We start from the raw sequence: 21,662 nt of genomic DNA, 5'->3' as shown, positions 1-21,662 counted from the left end.
TTACCCAAGGAGCCTGTTCCAGTGCCTGACCTTATCAGAGAAGAACCATTTCCTAACATCCAACCTTAACCTCCCCCATCATAGCTCCATGCTGTTCCCACAGGTCCTGTTGCTATCCCCAGAGAGCAGAGCTGAGTGCCTGCCCTTCCACTCCCTTTGTGAGGAAGCTGAAGGCCTCTTTGAGGCCTCTTCTCAGTCTCACAGAATCACAGAATATCCTGAGCAAGGAGGGGACTCACAAGGATCGTTGAGTCCAACTCCTGACTCCACACAGGTCTACACAAAAATACAGACCATATGACTGAGAGCATAGTCCAAATGCTTCATAAACTCTGACAGGCTTGGTGCCTTGACTATGACCCTGGGAAGCCTGTTTCAGTGAGCCTGTCTCCTACGGGCTGAACAAACCAAGCGTGACCTCAGCTGCTCTTCATACATCTTCCCCTCTAAATTCTTCACTATCTTCATAGCCTGCCTTTGGACACTCTAATAGCTTTATGTCTTACATTGTGGCACCCAAAACTGTACACTGTACTTAAGATGAGGCTGCACCAGTGCAGAGTAGACAATCCCTTCACTTGACTAGCTATCAGTGCTGTCTGATGCACTGTAGGGTATGGTTGACCATTTTGGCTGCCAGGGCACACTAATGGCTGATGTTCAACTTGCTGCCAACCCCCAGATCCCTTTTTGTGTGTCTGCTCTCCAGCCTCTCATACCCCAGTGTATACAGGGGTTTCCCCTTCCAAGGTGCAGAATCTAGCACTTGCTCTTGTTAAATTTCATGCAGTTGGTGACTGTCCATCCCTCTAACTTGCTAAGATCGCTCTGCAAGGACTCTATCCATGAAGGAGTCAACAGCTCTTCCCAGTTTAGTATAGAGTACAAACTTAGTATACATTTGAGTCCTGCAGACTAGAAGTAGTTCTTCCTACAGAAGTCATTTATGAAAACACAGAAGAGAACTGACGCCAAAATGGAATTGTGCAAAACCCTACTACTCACTGGCTGCCAGCCTGATGTAACCCCATTTACTATAATTCTTCTGTTTATAACTAAGCCTTACCCATCAGCCAATTGTTCACCCATCATATTATGTATTTGCCTTGCTGTACACTAGATGTTTCATCTAGAAGGATACTGTGATAAACAGTATAAAAAGCTTTGCTGAAAGTCAAAACAATTAGATCAACTGGTTTTCCTTGATCAGTTAGGTGGGTAACCTTGTCATAAAGGGAAATGAAGTTCATTAAACAGGACTTTTCCCTTTTGAACATGTACTGACTGAGACGAATGGTTCCATTGTCTTTTGGGTGTTTTGCAGTAACTCCCAGAATAATCTTCTCAACAATTTTTCCAGGCACTGAAGTAGACTGGCAGGCCTGTAGTTACCACGGTCTTCTTTCTCACCTGTCTTGAAAACTTAGACAACATTTGCCAGCTTCTAGTGGACTGGGACCTCTCTGGATTCCCAAGACCATTGAAAAATAATTGAGAGAGCTCTCAAAATGACATCAGTCAGCCCTCAGAGTAACTTGGGGTGAATCCCATTGGTCTCCATAGATTTATGCATCCAGCTGGAGCAGCAAATCCCACATTTGGAGTTGTCTGAGAGTTTATCATTACTGCAGCCACAGTTCTCTAAGGCGGCTCTGGGGCTCCCAGGGACCATCTTCAGTGTTGAAAACAAAGGAAGTGAAGTCATTAAACATCTCTGCTTTGTGTATATGTCCATTTGTGAGGTGACCATCCTCATCAAGTATTGGACCAACAGTGGTCCAATATGGACCAAAGGGGATGCATCCCCTTTTGATGTTAACATCCTTTAAAAGGTCCTTTTTATTTTCCCCCACAGTACTGGTCATCTTCAACTCTAATTGAGTTTTGGCCACATGGATTCTCTCCCTACAATGTGAATAGTCAACAGCATGTCACAAGTCCTTACATCTTGCCCAACCTCACTTCCAATGGCCATACACTTGCTTTTTCTGACCAAGCTCTAGAAGATCCCTGCTAAACAAAGCCAATCTTCAGCCCCATCTGCTTGATTTCCAACATTTTGGAGTTGCCTGTTCCTGTACTCTTACAAGGTGGTTCTTAAAGAGACATCAGCACTAACAACTTCAAAAAGAGTTTCACAGGAGACTTTACTAACTAGTTCATTGAGCAACATGAATTCTACTCTCCTCATACCAAGTACGGACATTTTGGTGGCATTGGTGGTACTGACATTTTCCTCCTGTCACCAAAGCTTTTAAATTCAACTACTTCACGGTCACTATTGCCAAAACAGCCACCAGTCACCATTTCATCCACAAGATATGCTCTTTTTACAAGAAACTTATCTAGGAGAACACCCTTCTTAATTGGTTCCCTTAGTAACTGTACCAAGAAGTTATCATCAAGGTGTTTTAGGAATCTCATGGACCCATTTGTATTATCTGTGTGGTATTCCCAGTTAACATATAGCAAGCTGAATTAATCCATAAGGACAAGAGTGGCTGATCTAGAGTTCTTTAATTCCTTGGTGTTGTCATCCTCATTGGGTGCTTTATAGTAGGAAACCACAAAAACGTCTGCATTATTTGCTTGTCTCTTAATTATTACTCAAAAGTTCTCAATTGTGTCATCATCAACTGCAAGCTCTGTACAGATACAGACCCTCCATTACATGCAGTGACACCTTCTCCACCTTGCCTACCTTGCCTATGCCTTCTGAAGAGCCTATAACCATCCATTGTAACATGCCAGTCACAGGACTGTTCCCATCACATTTTTCTCATGCCAATGATGTTGTATATCTGGTACTGAGCTAAGACTTCTAGATCCTCTTGCTTGTTCCTCATGCTGTGTGCATTGGTGTAGAAACATTAAAGTGTTCTTCATTGTACCTAACACCTAGTGGAGCAGACTGAAGGATCTTACTACTATGGAGTCCATCGAATTTTGTCATGCCTTCCATAGCTTATCACTGGCAAGCCCATTTTTACCTCTTTCTCTCTTCAAATCTAGTTTAAAGCTCTATCTATCAGCCCTGTTAACTTCTTCACAAATACCCTTTTTCCCTTCTGAGAAAGATGCTCCCCAGAAGGCACCAATAGGCCCAGCATTGTGTAGACCATCCCATGATTGAGAAACCTAAAATTCTGCCACTGGCATCCACCTTAGAGACATGTATTCATCAGGCTGGGTCTACCTGTTCAATATTTTCAGTTACTGGAAGAAAAGAAGAAAACACAACCTTTGCCTCTGATCCTTTAACCACTCACCCCAAGGCCCTGAAGTCCTCTTTGATTGCTCTTGGAATTCTCTGCTACTTTATTGTTGCCAACATGAAATGTCAATAATGGATAACAATCAGCAGGCCTTATCAGGCTATTGAGCTTTTTACTAATGGTACCAGAAATGCTGAAATTGCAACAAAACTTCACACAGCAAGTCAAAAGTTACTTTTAGCAATCCAGGATCAATGCAAAACATACAGGAAGACATGGCTTTTCTCAATCCTCCAGTTACAAGTGTGTTATTTTGTTTTGTACCTTCAAACACCTACCAGAAACACTCAAATTTAAGCAACTAAGTATCTGATTATATAAGTCCTGGTTTCAGCTAGGATAGAGTTAATTTTCCTCCTAATAGCTGGTAGAGTGCTATGTTTTGAATTAGGATGAGAAGAGTGTTGATAACACACTGATGTTTTAATTGTTGCAGAGCAGTGTTTACACCAAGCCAAGGACTTTTCAGCTTCTCACTCTGTCCTGCCAGCAGGCAGGCTAGGGGTGCAGCAGGAGCTGGGAGGGGACAGACCCAAACTGGCCAAAGGGGTATTCCATATTATCTGACATCATGCTAAACAATATATAGGGTGGCTGGCCAGGATGTGGGTGCCGGCTGCTCAGGGATAGGCTGGTCATCAGTCAGCGGGTGGTGAGCAATTATATTGTGCATCACTTGTTTTGTACACATTAGGAGTAGTAGTAGTTCCCAGTTGGGGGCAGTTTTACCAGGTAAAGTGAGTATTGCTCTGCAACAATTAAAACGTCAGTGTGTTATCAACACTCTTCTAATCCTAATCCAAAACATAGCACCCTGACAGCTACTAGGAGGAAAATTAACTCTATTCTAGCTGAAACCAGGACATTGCCTAAGATGGCAAATTATTCATTCACACTGTTTTATATATATATATATATATGTATATATATATATATATATATATATATATATATATATATATATGTTTTGTTTTGCTTTTTACCTTGATGATATAACATGTAGCTAATTTGTATGGAATATATGGCACTTCTTTGGTTTTGCATTCTTCAAGCTCTGTCAGTTTGTGATCAGCATCAGAACAAATTCCAGATGTATTTTGATCTGTTTTATAACAAAAATGACTTTATTGACTGGAAGCAAGGAACTGGATGTTATATCTAACAGCTAGAATTAAAATGCACAGCAAATAAAGATCTACATATTATATTCTAAAATTTTTGCATAGAACAACAAGTATCATCTTAAAACATACCTTTTTGATAGCAAAGGAAACAGATCCTTGGGAAAGGAGTTTTAGCAACTCTGATTTGTCAGCTTTGACTTGTGGACAGCATTATACATAGTTATATTGTTTGACAATTACTTGTCCATGAGTAGTCTGATGCGAAATACTTCTACCAAAGCTACAAATGAAAACTTAAAAAAATATGCAGAAAAGTGCTACCTCTTAATAAAACTAACTTTTATCACAGCTAAGAATAGGACACTTTAAAGCCTCATTCACAACTACCTTTAAAAGTTATTTTGAAAGACCCATTTTAGATCACAGTAAGATAAAAAATAATAAAATAAAATAAAAAATCAAATCAGACATCTCTGACTGGCTTAACACAATAATTAACTTCTTATTAGGAAATTATTGAGTACCATAATCCTTGTCTAAATATAATAATTAACTGAAAGACGTGTAAAGTCAAAAGAGATTGGGTTCTGATTAATTAAAATGGTAACTTGTATAAATCCAAGCTATTTGGCTGGATTCAGAATTCTAAGCTCACATAAAGGAAACAGGAAAAAAAAAATAAAATCTCCCAGAAAACACACACACACACCAAAAAAAAAAACACCCTCTACATTTATGTAACACAGTATGTGATCAAGAAAATAAGAATAATATTTACTATACAAATATACCTTTTTCTAGAGGTCTGTTTTCACTCCATCCAATCAGGGAATTCAGTAGTGACCACTTGTTTATACTCATTCTAACTTTGTGCAGCCAAAATTTTCCCTCCTCATCTGTAAAAAAATAAATTTAAAATCAAATAAAAATCATCAAATCATTGCAATTCTCTGATTCTCTTGATTAAATAATTGGATTCAAATATGGCATATGCTTATTCTGTTGGGACCAATAGAATTTTGAATGAGTAAAATTGATAGCAAAGATTTGGAGATCAGGGAATCATTAAGACAACTACAAAAAGAACAAGGATGTAATATATACAGAGGTAGCAAGTGTTCCCAGGAGGATGCCTAGGGCGAGGAGGTCGACTCCACGCCTCAGGACTGCCTCCATCAAGAAAGACAGGAGGGTTATTGTTGTGGGAGACTCTATCCTTAGGGGAACAGAGGGTCCTATTTGTCAGCCTGACCCTATCCGTAGGGAGTCTGCTGCCTCCCTGGGGCTCAGGTGAGAGACTTTGCCAAGAAAGTCAAGCGCCTGGTATGGCCCACTGACTACTACCCGCTACTGGTCTTTCAGGCTGGTAGCGATGAAGTAGCAACGAGGAGTCCGAAGGCAATCAAAAGAGACTTTAGGGATTTGGGGCGACTACTTAGAGGATCAGGGGCGCAGGTTGTGTTTGCCTCTGTCCTTCCGATAGGGGGATCGAAGCTGAAAGGCGTGCTGTTCACATAAACTCGTGGTTTCGAGACTGGTGTGACCGGCAGAACTTTGGGTTCTTTGATCACGGGAAGGTCTATGCTACACCGGGCCTGATGGCACCGGATGGGATGCGCCTCTCTCAGAGAGGGGTGAGGATCTTTGGTCAGGAGTTGGCAGGGCTGATAGATAGGGCTTTAAACTAGAGTCGAAGGGGGAAGGGGCTAAAACCAGGCACGCCGGTGTAGACCTAAGGGATGGTACGCTAGAATCAGAGGGGCTGTGTGCCAGTGAGGTCCTTCGGTCAGATCCACAAGGTGCTGAGTGTAAGGAGACGCACCTGAAGTGCTTCTACACGAACACACACAGTATGAGGAATAAAATGGATGAGCTAGAAGTTCTGGCCCAGTCCCGCAACTACGACGTCATCGGCATAAGTGAAACCTGGTGGGATGAGTCCTGTGACTGGGGTGTTGCGATAGATGGTTACAGGCTCTTCAGGAGGGACAGGCAGGGTAGGCGAGGTGGTGGGGTGGCGATGTATGTGAAGCAGGGGCTGGACTGTGTGGAACTTCAGGTCGGCGATGGCAAAGTTGAGAGCCTCTGGGTAAGGATCAAGGGACGAACGAATAAAGGGGATGTCGTTGTGGGAGTCTATTACAGACCGCCTGGCCAGGACGATAGCGCCAATAGGTTATTCTTTACAGAACTAAGAGAGGCCTCGAGATTAACTCCCCTTGTCCTTATGGGGGACTTCAACCTGCCTGACGTTAACTGGGAGTGCCACACGGCTGACACGAGCAAGTCCAGGAGGTTCATGAAGCACCTAGATGATAACTTCTTGGTGCAGGAGCTAACGGAGCCAAATAGGAAAGGTGCCCTCCTAGACCTGTTGCTAGAAAACAGAGAGGGTCTGGTGGGAGATGTGGTGATTGGTGGCCGCCTCGGTCATAGCGACCATGAAGTGGTTGAGTTCAAAATTTACGGTGACAGAAGGAAAAGTGCCACCAAAACCTCACCCCTGGATATGGGGAAAGCGGACTTCAGGCTGCTCAGGGAACTAGTCAGCAAGGTCCCCTGGGAAACTGCTCTTGAAGGCCTCGATGTCCACCAGTGCTGGTCATTCTTTAAGCGATGCCTCCTAGAAGCACAAGATCAGGCAATTCCTAAATATCGCAAGTCAGGCAGGCGGGGCAGGAGACCGGCGTGGCTGACCAGGAACATTCCAATGGAGATTAGGTGGAAACAGAGAGTGTTTCGCTACTGGAAGGAGGGCCAGGTGTCATGGAAAGAATACAGGGATGCTGTTCGTGTTTTTAGGGAGAAAATTCGTGTGGCTAAAGCACACCTAGAGTTGAAGCTGGCTGTGTCTGTGAGAGAAAATAAAAAGGGTTTTTTTAGATATGTGAATGGAAAAAGGAGAACTAAAGAATACATAGGGCCGCTCCTTGATAGGGAAGGTCTCGTCACAGACAATGACATAGGCAAAGCAGAGACGCTTAACGCCTTCTTTGCCTCTGTCTTCAATGCCGATGATGGACTTCGGGACCCAGGGTGCCCTGAGCTGGAGGACCGGGACGGTGGGGATGATAAACTCCCAACCAACCCTGAACGTGTACAGGATTTGCTACTCCACCTGGATCCCTACAAGTCCATGGGTCCGGATGGGATTCATCCCCGGGTGCTGAAAGAGCTGGCGGACGTCATCGCGGAACCTCTCTCAATTATCTTTCAACGATCCTGGGAATCTGGAGAGGTCCCGGTAGACTGGAAGCTGGCAAATGTTGTGCCGATTTTCAAGAAGGGTCAGAAAGAAGACCGTAGCAATTATAGGCCTGTCAGTCTCACGTCAGTGCCTGGTAAAATCATGGAGAAGATGGTTCTTGAACTTATTGAGGCGCACCTGGGGGACAAAGCAGTCATTGGTCCCAGCCAGCATGGGTTTGTGAAGGGTAAGTCCTGCCTAACTAACCTGATTTCCTTTTATGATAAGATCACCCATATGGTGGACCAAGGGAAACCAGTGGATGTGATTTTTTTGGACTTCAGCAAGGCTTTTGACACGGTTTCCCATAGGATCCTACTGGACAAAATGTCCACCATACAGCTAAATAAAAACATCATACGATGGGTGAGCAATTGGCTAACGGGCAGGGCCCAAAGGGTTATGGTGAATGGGGCTGCGTCAGGCTGGCGGGCGGTCACCAGTGGGGTCCCTCAAGGCTCCATTTTAGGGCCGGTACTTTTCAATATTTTTATAAACGATCTGGATGTAGGAATAGAAGGCATTTTGAGCAAGTTTGCTGATGACACCAAACTTGGAGGAGTTGTGGACTCTGTTGAGGGTGGAAAGGCCTTGCAGAGGGATCTGGATAGGTTGGAGAGCTGGGCGATCACCAACCGCATGAAGTTCAAGAAGAGCAAGTGCCGGGTCCTGCACCTGGGATGGGGAAACCCTGGCTGCACGTACAGACTGGGCGATGAGACGCTGGAGAGCAGCCTAGAAGAGAGGGATCTGGGGGTCGTGGTAGACAGCAAGTTAAATATGAGCCGGCAGTGTGACCTGGCAGCCAGGAGGGCCAACCGTGTTCTGGGGTGCATCAAGCATGGCATCGCTAGTAGGTCAAGGGAGGTGATTGTCCCACTCTACTCTGCACTGGTGCGGCCTCACCTCGAGTACTGTGTGCAGTTCTGGGCACCACAGTATAAAAAGGACATGAAACTGTTGGAGAGTGTCCAGAGGAGGGCTACGAAGATGGTGAAAGGCCTGGAGGGGAAGACATACGAGGAACGGCTGAGGGCACTGGGCCTGTTCAGCCTGGAGAAGAGGAGGCTGAGGGGAGACCTCATTGCAGTCTACAACTTCCTCGTAAGGGGGTGTCGAGAGGCAGGAGACCTTTTCTCCATTAACACCAGCGACAGGACCCGCGGGAATGGGGTTAAGCTGAGGCAGGGGAAATTTAGGCTTGACATCAGGAGGGGGTTCTTCACAGAGAGGGTGGTTGCACACTGGAACAGGCTCCCCAGGGAAGTGGTCACTGCACCAAGCCTGTCTGAATTTAAGAAGACTGTGCACTTAGTCACATGGTCTGAACTTTTGGGTAGACCTGTGCGGTGTCAAGAGTTGGACTTGATGATCCTTAAGGGTCCCTTCCAACTCAGGATATTCTATGATTCTATGATTCTATATGTTTGAGGTTTGAATATTTGTATCTGATCCAGAAAATAGAGATAGACTGAAATTAAGTGTGCCCTCCAGACTTGGCTCTCAGCTTCTGTCAAAGAACAAAATATTGGATTTTTCCCAATATCACTGAAATTAAGTATTAATGTATATATATATATATATATATATATATATATATATATATAAATGAAGGGAGGGTGCCGAGGGGTACTTGTTAGTAAGTACTATAGTGATTACATGCATGCAAAGCTCCTTCTGAGAAAAAAGCAAGCAACCAACCAACCAACCAAAACAAAACAAAATTAAACAAACAAACAAACAAAAAACCCACAACATGAGCATCATCTCCAAGTGTTCTGGTGTAAAAATGAGAATAGCATCTTAAAGGAGTCTTCTGACTATTTAAATAGGGTGAAAGAATTATCAGAAAGTAAGGATTTTTGGTCAGTGGTGAAGTTTAGATGTAGAGCTACATTTTCTGAGTTTCTAAAGCAAAATTCATTCACCACAGTGAATGAAAATCACAGTACAGTGATTTTTTATTTTTAAGTTTTACAATCAATTTTTTTTTTTTTTTTTTTTTTTTTACAGTCTATTCACTTTATTTTTATTAGGTACATTGTTACAGAATGTACTGTTTTAAAATATAATTTATTCAGCTTCTAGGTAGAATCACCAGGTTCTATTCCCATACAAGCATTAAAGTCTTGTTTTCCAAAGCCCGGTTTTGATGATTTTAAAATATGTAACTGTATAAATGTGTGGAGAAGAAGAGTACCCTTAGCTCAAGTAATTCTTAAACTCATTAATCACATCACTATATTTTATGTACATCATTTTATATATATATATATATATAAGGTTCTATTCTGTGAATTATGTCAGTATAGAATGTGCATGTCAAATTATATAGAGAATAATTATTTCTGAAAGGACTTTGAGATATCAGATCTATATTTTGATTCATATTTGGCTTTCTTTGAACCACATTGGACTACCTGAAACCACAGTTATTTTTGAAAAAACCCTCCACTTTGCATAACCCCACTTTTGGCAAAAGCAGCCACTAGAACATCAATGGTTGCAGGCCAAGATTATAGGTTCTATTTTACTGCTTAGCATAAAGGTTAATCTTGAAACCCTTAATGGAAATCAGATATATTGGGTTGTTTCCTAATGGAAAAAATAATAATAATAAAAGCAAAAATAGGAGTTTGCTATAGCATTTGATGAAATGACTGGAAAGTTCCCCTTCAGCCTACAGTAGTCCACAGGGAATATCCATAAGTTAACTCATGAATGCTAAAAATCATGGCTTTTCTCTTTGTTTTGGCTAAAGACTCCCAGTTCTGCTGAATTTTCACAACATTTTTGTGCTTCAAATGACACGGTACTCTATGAGATCTCTATCCCTAGGTAGAATATTTACCTTCCTCAAAGGAAAATCCCATTTTTTTCTTCTTGTTGTTTATTCTTTGGCAAAAACACCTTCTTTTTACACATTAGCTGGGTAATTTCATAAGTGTAATTCCCAAACATTTAACCATAGCTGTAATAGTCTACATGACACAGACTAGGCAGCCGTTATTTCTGAATAACTGCAACTGTATTTTTTGATAGTTTTTAGAGAGTCTGGTAAGTTATACACCTTGTTGTAGAAATTACAGATACAGAAAACATAATACATTTAGTTCTGTTCTCCTGCTAACTTTGGTTTTAATAGACCAATAGGCATCTACAGTATATGAGGCCCTGAAGAACAAGTTCCATTACCTATATGATGTATCATGAGAGAAACTCTCACATCTAGACCATACTCACAGTCACCCGTGTTCATCCTGTGCTGGCACTGATGATGCAAGATGAGCTATAACATTTATTCAGTTCTGCTGTTAAGAGACTACAGTATAATAATGGAGTACCAGTCTGCCCTTTTGTGGAAAAGAGTACGCTTTCAATCTGAAATTCAAAAAGCACTGCTCACCCTGCTCAGGTGTCTCTTCAAGCATTACACTTTTAATCACACATGAAGGATGTTCTTGTATCTCCCCTGAAAAATTCATAACGCTGCCCGGGAGAGGAACAGATGAGTGAATGGTGCTCTGTGGTTTAGGTTGAGGTTCACTTCTTACTGGATCGTCAGGAACACAAGAGCACGAAGGGGTAACTGTTCGTACCCATGCATCTGGAAAAACAAGTGAAGTGATGGTTGGCAATAAAACACTAGGAGGAGGTATTCAGCTAAGAGGTTGAAGAACTGATGTCATGACACAATAACAGTTTTGTAAGATCACAATCCAAACAGAGTTTAGGATAAAAATACTATAAAGTGTCAGTCGGTTTAGCAGTGAACCTAGGTGAGTTTTTTGAAAGTGGATCAGAGCAAACATATAGGTTTTGTCTTTTTGTCTGATTTGAGGATTATATTTTGAATTGGTTACATCTGTTGACTGCTGTGTCAGACCTAAAAAAGCCCTCAGTGTTCCTGACTTTCATCTTTGAGAAAGAAGCAAGTATTGTTTCTTTACTAGTACATATTCAGATTCGGTTTCACAGATTTGCAAAATGGCAAACCCATTTGTTTACCCAAATTGTTAGTTCTCAAACCAACTGCAGGGAAAGGTGGAGCTATGTGTTTAACAAGTGTGTTATTTACAGTTGTCAAGCTATTGCAATGTTATTACTAATGTTCATATAGGTGGCAGGTATATTCTTGTTCTGTCCCAAAACTCCCTAGGGACGCACCTAGGCTGACTAGTTGCTGCAAGTCGAGCTTTTAAGAACACAGACTTAGTCACCAAAACACATACTACTTCATCCAGTGTTATAATTTTCCAAGCAAGCTGCACAGAGCTTGGAAACTAACACTATTTTCTGGCCATAACACACGAAGGTTGGGCTGGCACACAAAACCAACTGGACAAAGGACTGTTGTAGTATGTAGTAAAACATTAGAAACAAAAACAGTAATGAGTTACACTGTTAGTTTTCTAGTCTCAACGATGGTCTATTGCAATGGCAATGTGCCAGCTAGTGTCAGTATAAGGTCATGTCTGAAAATAATTAATATGTCACAGTTATAGTAATGCTCTTTTATTATTGTTACTATTATTATTATTTTCTTTTCCTGTCACTCACATGTTGAAATATATATATAAAACAAAGAATTTTGGTTGAAAATTTGCCTGAATCCTTGGAGTTCAGTTCAGTTAGGACAGAACAGATTTCTTATTTCTTTTTTCTTTTTTCTTTTTTCTTTTTTTTTAAGACTGTGTCAATAATGTTTCAAATATCAGATACATCCTGTTTGCTCAGTCACACTGCCTCCACTCTAAGAGGCAAGAGATCCCAACCTTCTATCCAATTTTTGTGGCTTATTAAAGATTTCCAGTCTGGTCTAACATGGTGTTTTCAGTTGCATGTGTACTGGTCTCCAAAATAAAAATACGGGGTTAGGGTACTTGAAAGAAACTGGGAGAATGGGGCGGGGGGGAGGTGGAGGGCAACAAAGATGGTAAAAGGGCTGGGGTACATGTCTTGTGAGGAGAAGCTGAGGACATTTGGCTTGTCCAGTCCCAAGAAGAGAAAGCTGAGAGGTGACATCATGGCTCTCTGCTCTCCGTAACTTCCTAAGGAGAGAAAGTGGAGATGGGGGTGCCGTTCTCTGCTCCCAAGTAACTAATGACAGGGCTTGCAGAAATAGCAGAAAGCTGTGCCAGTGAGGTTCAGACTAGATACCAGGAAACATTTGTTTACTGTGTGGGTGGTCAAACATTGGAACAGACTTTCTAACAAGCTGGTTGATGACCCATGCATACCAGTGTTCAAGAAGCATTTGCATAATGCCCTCATTAACAAGCTTTACTTTTGATTAGCCTTAAAATAATCAGGCAATTGGACTTGATCTTTGATGGTCCCTTCCAACCAAACTATTCTATTCTGTTCTGTTCTGTCTTGCCATGCCATGCCATGCCATCCTATCCTATCCTATCCTATCCTATCCTATCCTATCCTATCCTATCCTATCCTATCCTATCCTATCCTATCCTATCCTATCCTATCCTATCCTATCCTATCCTATCCTATCCTATCCAGTCCTGCTCTCTATCTGCAATTAGAGCAAATGGGTTTTAAACCAAATCCGCTGAAAGGAATTATTCAGAACATCAACCAAATAGGACAGGCTAAACAAGGCTGAGTGCCAGGTCCTGCACTTGGGATGCAACAACCCCAGGCAATGCTATCGGCTGGGGGAAGAGTGGCTGGAAAGCTGCCAGTCAGAAAGGGATCTGGGGATATTGGTGGATAGCCGTATGAATATGAGCCAGCAGTGTGCTCACATGGATGAGAAGGCCAGCAGCACCCTGGCTTGTGTCAGAAATACCGTGTGGCTTTCCAATACCTAAAGGGGGCCTACAGGAAAGCTGGGGAGGGACTCTTCATCGAAGTGTGAAGTGCTAGGACTAGAGGTTATGATTTTAAAATGAAAGAGGGTAGATTTAGAGTAGAGGTTAGAAGGAAATTCTTCACTCAGAGGGTAGTGAGGTACTACTGAAACAGGTTGCCCAGAGAAGCTGTGGATGCCCCATCCCTGGAGGTGTTCAAGGCCAGGTTGCATGGGGCTTTGGGCAATCCAGTCTAGTGGTAAGTGTCCCTGCCCATTGCAGGGTGATTGAAAATCTTTAAGGTCCAACCCAAAATTCCATGGTTCTGTAATTCTGTGACAACTCGTCATCTTTTTCTCAGGCTATGCTTCTAATTATGTAAAACAGTTGGCAGATGATTAATATAACCCAACACCTTCATTATAATGATGGCACATTCCTTTTAGTGATTTTCTAACCATTTGGTGTGTGTGTGAATATATGCAGATTAAAGATGATAAAATTACCTGTTCTGCTTTGACTTTTAGCAGCAGGAGATGCAAAATTCCTCTTCTTCTTCCAGAACCAGGATAGTAATGAAAGTGGGATACTTTCTTCAGAATATGAGTGCTGATCTAAACAAAAGTATGTATATATACATACATATATATATATATATATATATATATATATATATATAAAAGTCCAAGCAACAAACACAAATGCAAAACAGGGAAAGAAACAAACAAACAAAAAGATCACATATTCTGAAACAGTCTTTTTTATTATTATTATTTTTTTTTTTATTCCAGTGGTTAGTTATGCTTTTCTTTTACATCTTGAACTAGTTTTAATATAATGTCTCAGTATTCAGTCTGCAGCTTGGGATGTGTTACGCAGACTAACTACATCGACAATATTAACGAATTCAACTCCTTTCAAATTAAAAGAACTATAAATAAAATACAATAGAAATTCTTGGGACATTAAAAAGTAAAAGCTGTCTTGTAGATGTATAGGCTTGCTTCTCCAGAGGTTCCCTGCAGAGCAATTTCTAATGAATCTTTTTATTATAATGCTAATTGTGCTATCAATGTTGTATGCTGTATCAAATGAGATACAGAGAAACAGGTAAGGTGACCCTGTACTTTCAAAATCAGAGTTCTCCATTGCTTCAGGTGACATTCAGAGTCAATCCAGACCAGGGCTCTGAATCCTTGTAAATCATCAAATATGCCATTCATTTAAATTGCAAGTTATGAAAGTGTGTTACGTATCTTAGAACTGCTGGAGCACAAGACACAGCTTATCCTACTGAGAGATGATCCTGACATCAGAGAAAGGATGATGCAAAGGGGTGGAAAAGTCAACCAGGAACATATGATATCTGTCCTTCCCTCTGAAAATGCAATACTTAAATCAATAATGTACAGAGTGAAATAGTTTGGTATCTTACTATTTGATCATAATAAACCTCACCCAGATTAATTTCTCAGTGCAATAAATGCAGTAGGATATGGCAGAAAAAGAAGACAGAAAATAAATATTTGATGTATTTCTCATGTGTTTCATTGCATGACACTTCATATATGTCAAAATATAGAATGTTTTGATTTTTGTCAAGTGAATTTGTGAGGTGATTTTTAACGTTCACAGTAATTTCTGAAATCTGTGATTTCCAAGGAGCAGAAATCTGATGAACAGCCCCACCCCTGTGTTGTCTGTAATACCTCTAATTTTACCCTTTTATTTTAAAGAAAGTAGCAGTAAATATCTCATAAAATAAAGAAAAACATACAAACAAACAAACAATTTGGCTGCACTGTCAGAAGAGCATATAAATTATATAAAGCAAATATTGTTTTAATAACTTAGAGTAGAAGGCCTGTCAGAGTAATATTCTCGAATGTTTCTTGCTACAGGACTGTTTCACAGATGCTGAGGCTCTCTTCTATTCAATGTAATCTATAAAGCAGGCACATATGTTAGGCTTTCTTATAAGTACATCAAAAAGCTGAACATAATCTGTCTCACCCTCTGTGCTCTGGTGCAAGACAAGGAAGGGCAGGGAGAGAATTTTTAGCACTAATGGCAATATCTTTTAAATGAGGCTTAATAGAAGAACCATAGCAAAAGATAAAGACCACTCCCTTGACTTGGGCAGAAATACATTTTCCACCTATAATGACTGGAAAATAAGTTATGAAACTTGATGTGGGTACAGAATAACAGGTCTCACTATGTCCAGAACAAATGGGCACAGATAATCAAGACCACATTGTTCCTCTTTGTTGCTTACAATGAAGCAGAAATTGTCATTTTTATTGCAGCTGCTGATCACTCCTACAAGCAGTCAAGCACCAGAATGTAGTTGCAACAGTCAGCATAGTTGGGTGGTTAGAAAAGGGCCATTTAGGGACTCTCCTCTTGATTATGGATGGAATAGTGTCTGCTTCTCATATGCTTCTCATAGTATGGTATGAGAAGGGAGTGGTTTTACAAACTAGTACGGTCCTTCTTTCTCACTGAGCACTGCAACATATGGATATCAGCTTGTTCTACAGAATTAAAACCTGCCGTTATAACAATGAGTCCAGTTACTTTGTAATTATATAAATTCATATTTGGTATAGCTAAACTGAAGATTCATGTATCAATAGGTTTTCATTCCATGGGAACGATCTTTCTTATAATCCCATCTCATCCGCTGAAAGTAAATTGAAAAGGAGCTTCTGATAGTATTTTACAGGTTTGTTTACATTGTTATAAGCTACTACCCAGACAAAAATGCATTATGCAAACTTCTGCTTATCCATTCTGGTCAAACCACATATTTTTTCTCTATCATTCTCAGGTTACTCTGCCTTAAGCAACAGACTTGCCCAATGGCATTGCCTAACAGAGTTGACAATCAGTGGTGTTTAACATGTTATTCTCAGAGTTTATGGTATGAGAGAAGGGTACAGATAAATTAATAATAAAATTATTGAATTACACTATAAAAGTAAATTGGTGTAAAGAAGAGGATACAAAGAAAAAAACAAAAAACAAAAAAACAAAAAACAAAAAACAACCAAACAAACAAATAAGCAAATCCCAATGCCTGACTAATGAATGGAGTGTTCTTCATCTTTAAATCATGGCAATATGCCTTTAATTTTAATTTTATTAACGCATTTGAATTGTCTTATGCTTGAGAAGTGTATTTTATATCTGAGAACAAAATATTTTTGCTAATATAGGTGGGAAAGGTTCAACTATGTTCTTTAACATTACATAAGAACAGACTGTTCCATCATGACTGATGGACAAGATCTTCAAGTTACAGAGAAAAAGCCACAAATCTTCCTCCTCTTTCCCTCACCCAGTTTTTCATCAGCCTTTTCCCTAAGGTGGGGCAAGGCAAACAGTCCTGCTTTCTTTATAGGCATAGATGTTCACATATTCTTTAATTACACACCCTTGAAAAGAACTCATATAATCTTGCCTTCTGTTTTCACTTTTTTATACTCATAAACAAATTTTCAATAAAAGTTCCAAATTAAAAATGACAGTTGTTACTGGACATTTTAATTTTTGAGGCTCAACCTTAGTTACCTGGTAACACCGGAATATGGTCACTTCAGAGTATGTATCAAAAAAACTGAATGCCCAAAGTCAACTAATCAGTTTGAACACTCACAATAGTATTTTATATGAGATATTTCATAAAAAAAAAAAAAAAAAAGGAAAAAAAAAAAGTTGCGATTTAATGCCAATGGTGCTATTTAATGACAATTTTAATGTCATGACTAGGATACATATAATCTCCCAAAAATCTAGTAGAAACAACACAAGAATTGAAAAAGTGTATATCGACTATTTTGTTCTTTTGTTGTCATGTTCTTCTTTGAGACAAAATCCTCTGGTAAAATTATTTCCTTCGCAATTTTTTTTTGGTTTGTTTGTTTCTTTTCCAGCAAACATGGAATTGCTATTTCAGGGGAGAAATAAACAGCTGAAAGAGGAGAAGCTGAGCAAACGTAAAAAGAAAATACTCTTAAATTTTAGAAAATGAAGTAGGACTAGCTATACTTAAACCACTTTTCTAATCTTGTATTAAATCTCCTTTTAGTTATTATGTTTTTCGCTCACTGTCCAACTGAAAGTCTTTTCACTTAGAATTAAGTTTATTACTTGTTCTACAAACAAACTGAAGAATTTCAATTTCTTAACAAACTTTTCCGAGCAAGAACTTAATGGCTTTTTTTATTGTTAGGACTACCAAACCCATTTTTTAGTCTTCATAAGAAGCCACTGTTATTAGCCCTGCCCTTTGATCTGTCCCTTCTCCAGTAGTTTCTGTTCATTTTCTGTTCATTTTCTAGGTTTGTGTTTCTTAAAACAACATGCCTAAATAGAGACACGGTACATACCCATGAGGACACGCAGTCACTTGTAGTGGCTGAAATAATACTCAGTGACTTGTTGAGATGTGAAAATTAAATCTTTTTTTTTTTTCTTCCTAAAAATTCACAAATTATTTGTAGATTCCAGAGCAGCTTTACGTAGGAGACTGTCAATTTTTTTACTTCATTAAGCTTTATGAAAACAAGTACACAACATTCCAACTAGTCACTAGCATTAGAACATACATACATGCATTCCTAGTTTAGAAAGACAGATTTTTAAAAAATATCAGGTTTATTCAAAACTATACTCATCCACGTATGGATATATAACCACAAGAACCGTAGATGATACTTGTGCCTATCTTCATAACAATGGGTTCTTTACTTCCTTCTATTTACAGCTTCCTTCTATTTACAGGCTAAACAGGTTAGCCTGTTTATACCCTGTTTTGTAAAAAAAAGGATACCTAGCTCCCCCCTTCAATTTTCATGAGTTGTGTGCCATAGCATAACATAAATATATATATATATATATATATATATATATATTTATTTATTTATTTTAAACTAAATAAGCATTATGTCCAAAAAACAAAATTACCTTCATCCATTGTAATTAGTCTGTTTCTCAGGGCCAATGTTTCCACAGAGGAGAGAGTTAACATCTGGTATTTTCTGTCAGCCTCCCACACCATGTGCATAAATATTTAATCTATAAAAATGTAAGAGCTTCACTAGGAAACAAGACACCTGAAGAAAGCAAAATGTGAGATATGGATCAGGTTTCTTCTCACTGTTTCCTGTGGCTAATGTCTGCATTAATAGGAGACCAAAACTAGACGAAACTCAAAGTTATATAAGACTTAACTATCACTGAAAAAATATAAAGATGCATATACCTGAAAGCAGAAATAATCATAAGATTAGAAGTGTTTTGTTATTTTACAAATGCCACATTTCCTTGTTTCAGTAGGGAAAAAAAAAAAGTGAAATATGATACTCTTGCTACATTTCCAGTAGTGATGAAACATGTAAAGGTACAAGGGTTGTTTCATGCAATTTCAGCCCTAATTTCACATAAACAGAGTTATTAAATGCTTACAGATGCAACAGTTATTACATCAGAACAAAGTTTTCCCTGCTCTGGAGAATTGCTTCATAAAAGCATATTGCCCTCTCCCCTCTCTTCTAATCAAAGGTAAAACACATTTATCATTGTTAATGCTATTATGCTGAGAAGTGCCTTAGCTAATGAAGCTGGCAGGTTCTTTTGACCAATAGGTCAAATGTGCTTTTCTCTTGGAATAACCCAGGCACACAATTTATGATATGTTCTTATATCAATTTTTGTATTGTAGTAATAAAAACAGCTGTGGGAACTGGTAGAAGAAAATACTACTCAGCAGTTGCAAAAGCAAATACACAATAAACCGTTTGCAGATTGCTCTGATCCATCTTAGTCAGGTGAGACTAAAGATTTTTACTTTGCTGCTATTGTTCTGTACCCCACCCTTATGTCAAAAAGGATTAAAAATGGGAGCTTGCCTTTAGACTTGCTTTTAGACTTTGCCTTTAGTTTAAAAGGGGTGTGTGGAGAGTGTTTAATGTCATAAACTTAACAAGCAGTTTCACTGTTTTTTGTTTTGTTTTGTTTTTGAGGCAGCTTTGTTAGGAAACTTCTTCCAAATAATCAAAAATGAATTAATTGACTATAATTTACTAGTTACCCTGAAGTGCTATTTTGAATATATTGCTGGCATGTGAGGAATAAAACACTATATGGGACCTGCATGTAGGTAACAAGCTTATTTGGAAGAGTCCTTTCTTCATATAAAATTAACTTTTTTTTTTTTTTTTTTATGAAAACAAAAAGAGAATGGTGTCTTTTCTAATGGTGCCTTTTCTAATCCCCCCTTTGGTCTCTTGGAGGTAGGGGGGAGGAAAGAGGGGAGGGAAAGAGGGAAAGGAGAAAAGACACAAGGAAAGTAACCTTCTGAACAATTGAAACTGACTGACTTTCCAAAATTGTAACCTCATAAAAAATATGAACCTGTTTTTGCCTTATCATATTTTTAGAAACTACTGAATAGAAAAAGATTTAACTCCAAGAATATTTTTAATCATGTTATGTTAGTCTTCAACTTAAATTTTTCAATACTCATTATAATGGCCTTTTTTTTTTTTTTTTTTTTTTTTTTTCCAGGGACTATGATAGCATCAGTCCTGAACTAGGCCTTGACTCTCCTAGCTATTAAACAAACACAATAAAACAGATCAGTTGGGCCATAGATATCTTAACGCTTTTCATGCCTTTCAATACTTTTTTCTTACCTGTGTTCTTCCTAATTCTATTTTAGGATAGGATCACTAAACTTTACATCAGAGGACCAAACCTTCTCTGTGTGTTTTAAATTTAAGTTGCTTGTCATAAAATCTCTTTAGTGATCAATTCCACCATGTTTTCCTTAGTCCACTGTCATCTTGAGACTCAATATTTAATTCTTGCCACTGTTATTTTGCTGTCAATAATATTTTGTGCTAAATTATGAGAAAAAAAAATATCTAAGGCTAAGAAACTCACATGCCACTTTGTATATTTCCAATCATTTTCATTCTTTAGACAAACTTATAGCAGCTAAAGAGATAAATCTACTTCATAGTAGAACTGAGCCACATCTGAAATGTCACGTATGCAACTTTCCATTTTGAGGGAATTCAGGTGCAAATCAAACTCTGAATTATGTACGTTTAGGCAGTTCTATAATGAAACAAAGTACAGCAAATACAAACATGCCTTGAAGTTTCTTCTATTCCAAATAGCAAGAAGCCTAACCCCTTTAATATTTTTCATGAATAATTATGACTTGCACTGTGAATGCAAGTCATCCATTGTGTTCTATGTGGTATTTCTTCCCAAGCAACCCCATCTAGAGTAAAACTGAAACATGAAAAGTAAAACTGAAACATGAAAACAGATGATTTGTTTGTTTCTTTGTTTCTTTGTTTATTCTGAAAACTCAGTGAGCAATTTCTGTTCAATCTCCAAGTACAGAGATATGGAACAATATCCCTACTTCCCTACTGCATATACATACATATACATGTATATATGCATATGTATGCATATATGTGTGTATATATATATATATATATATATTACTTTTTTTTCTTCTGAAAATCAACATGGATCATCCTTAAATTTACGTGAAAAAATGTAAAATGGAGGTGACCAGAAAAGCACATCTTCACATGGAATACTGCGGTTTAGACTATTCTTTATCTGTACCTTTGCTTATCTGTACCTTTGTTTCTGAGATGAAACTATTCTAACATTTTGTTGAAGCAAATCAGTTTTAAAGTCAGCGACTAATTGTGAAATGAGTTCTGTTTGTTCTGCAGAGACATTTCACTCCTAATTTTGGCATGTAAGCTATTCTGTGAAACAATAATACCCAAGCTGTCTTGGATAAATTTTTCCTACAAACCAGAATCTTCCATTAATAATGGGAATAGTTAGGCTCAGGTATTTCAAAATAAAATGGAATAACTAGTGTCCTCAACATTTTTTCTGACTGTTCTTATCACACCCTGAACGTAGACAATGAACAAAACATAATTTACTATTATTCATTGATCATGTCATTCCTGTTCCTGTGTGGTAGTAAGAGCCAAGCCAGGGCTGTGCCACTCTGAACAGGTCTCAGCCTGACTGAGATGATACTGAAGTTTCAGAATACGATTTGCATTTCTCACAGTAGTTAGGGAGTAAGATAAGTGTACTTTTTGTTCGTTTTTGTTTTGTTTTATTTGATTTAACTTGTATGGTGGTTTTTGTCAAT

General features: G+C 38.9%; 1 protein-coding gene across 1 annotated transcript; it reads right to left on the bottom strand.

Moving 5' to 3' along the window:
* Positions 1-1,622: 1,622 nt before the first annotated feature.
* Positions 1,623-18,568, bottom strand: LOC137848570 (uncharacterized). Its single transcript, XM_068667794.1, has 6 exons — positions 18,425-18,568; positions 13,960-14,067; positions 11,053-11,253; positions 5,191-5,295; positions 4,640-4,679; positions 1,623-1,905 (listed from the first exon to the last, which is right to left on the bottom strand). Exons 1-6 carry the CDS (start codon positions 18,522-18,524, stop codon positions 1,623-1,625), a joined length of 837 nt encoding a protein of 278 aa, XP_068523895.1. The 5' UTR covers positions 18,525-18,568.
* Between the last annotated feature and the right edge of the window lie 3,094 nt (positions 18,569-21,662).

This window comes from Anas acuta, chromosome Z (assembly GCF_963932015.1).
Source record: "Anas acuta chromosome Z, bAnaAcu1.1, whole genome shotgun sequence".
Lineage (NCBI taxonomy): Eukaryota > Metazoa > Chordata > Aves > Anseriformes > Anatidae > Anas > Anas acuta.
This window is presented reverse-complemented; position numbering and strand designations above follow the sequence as displayed.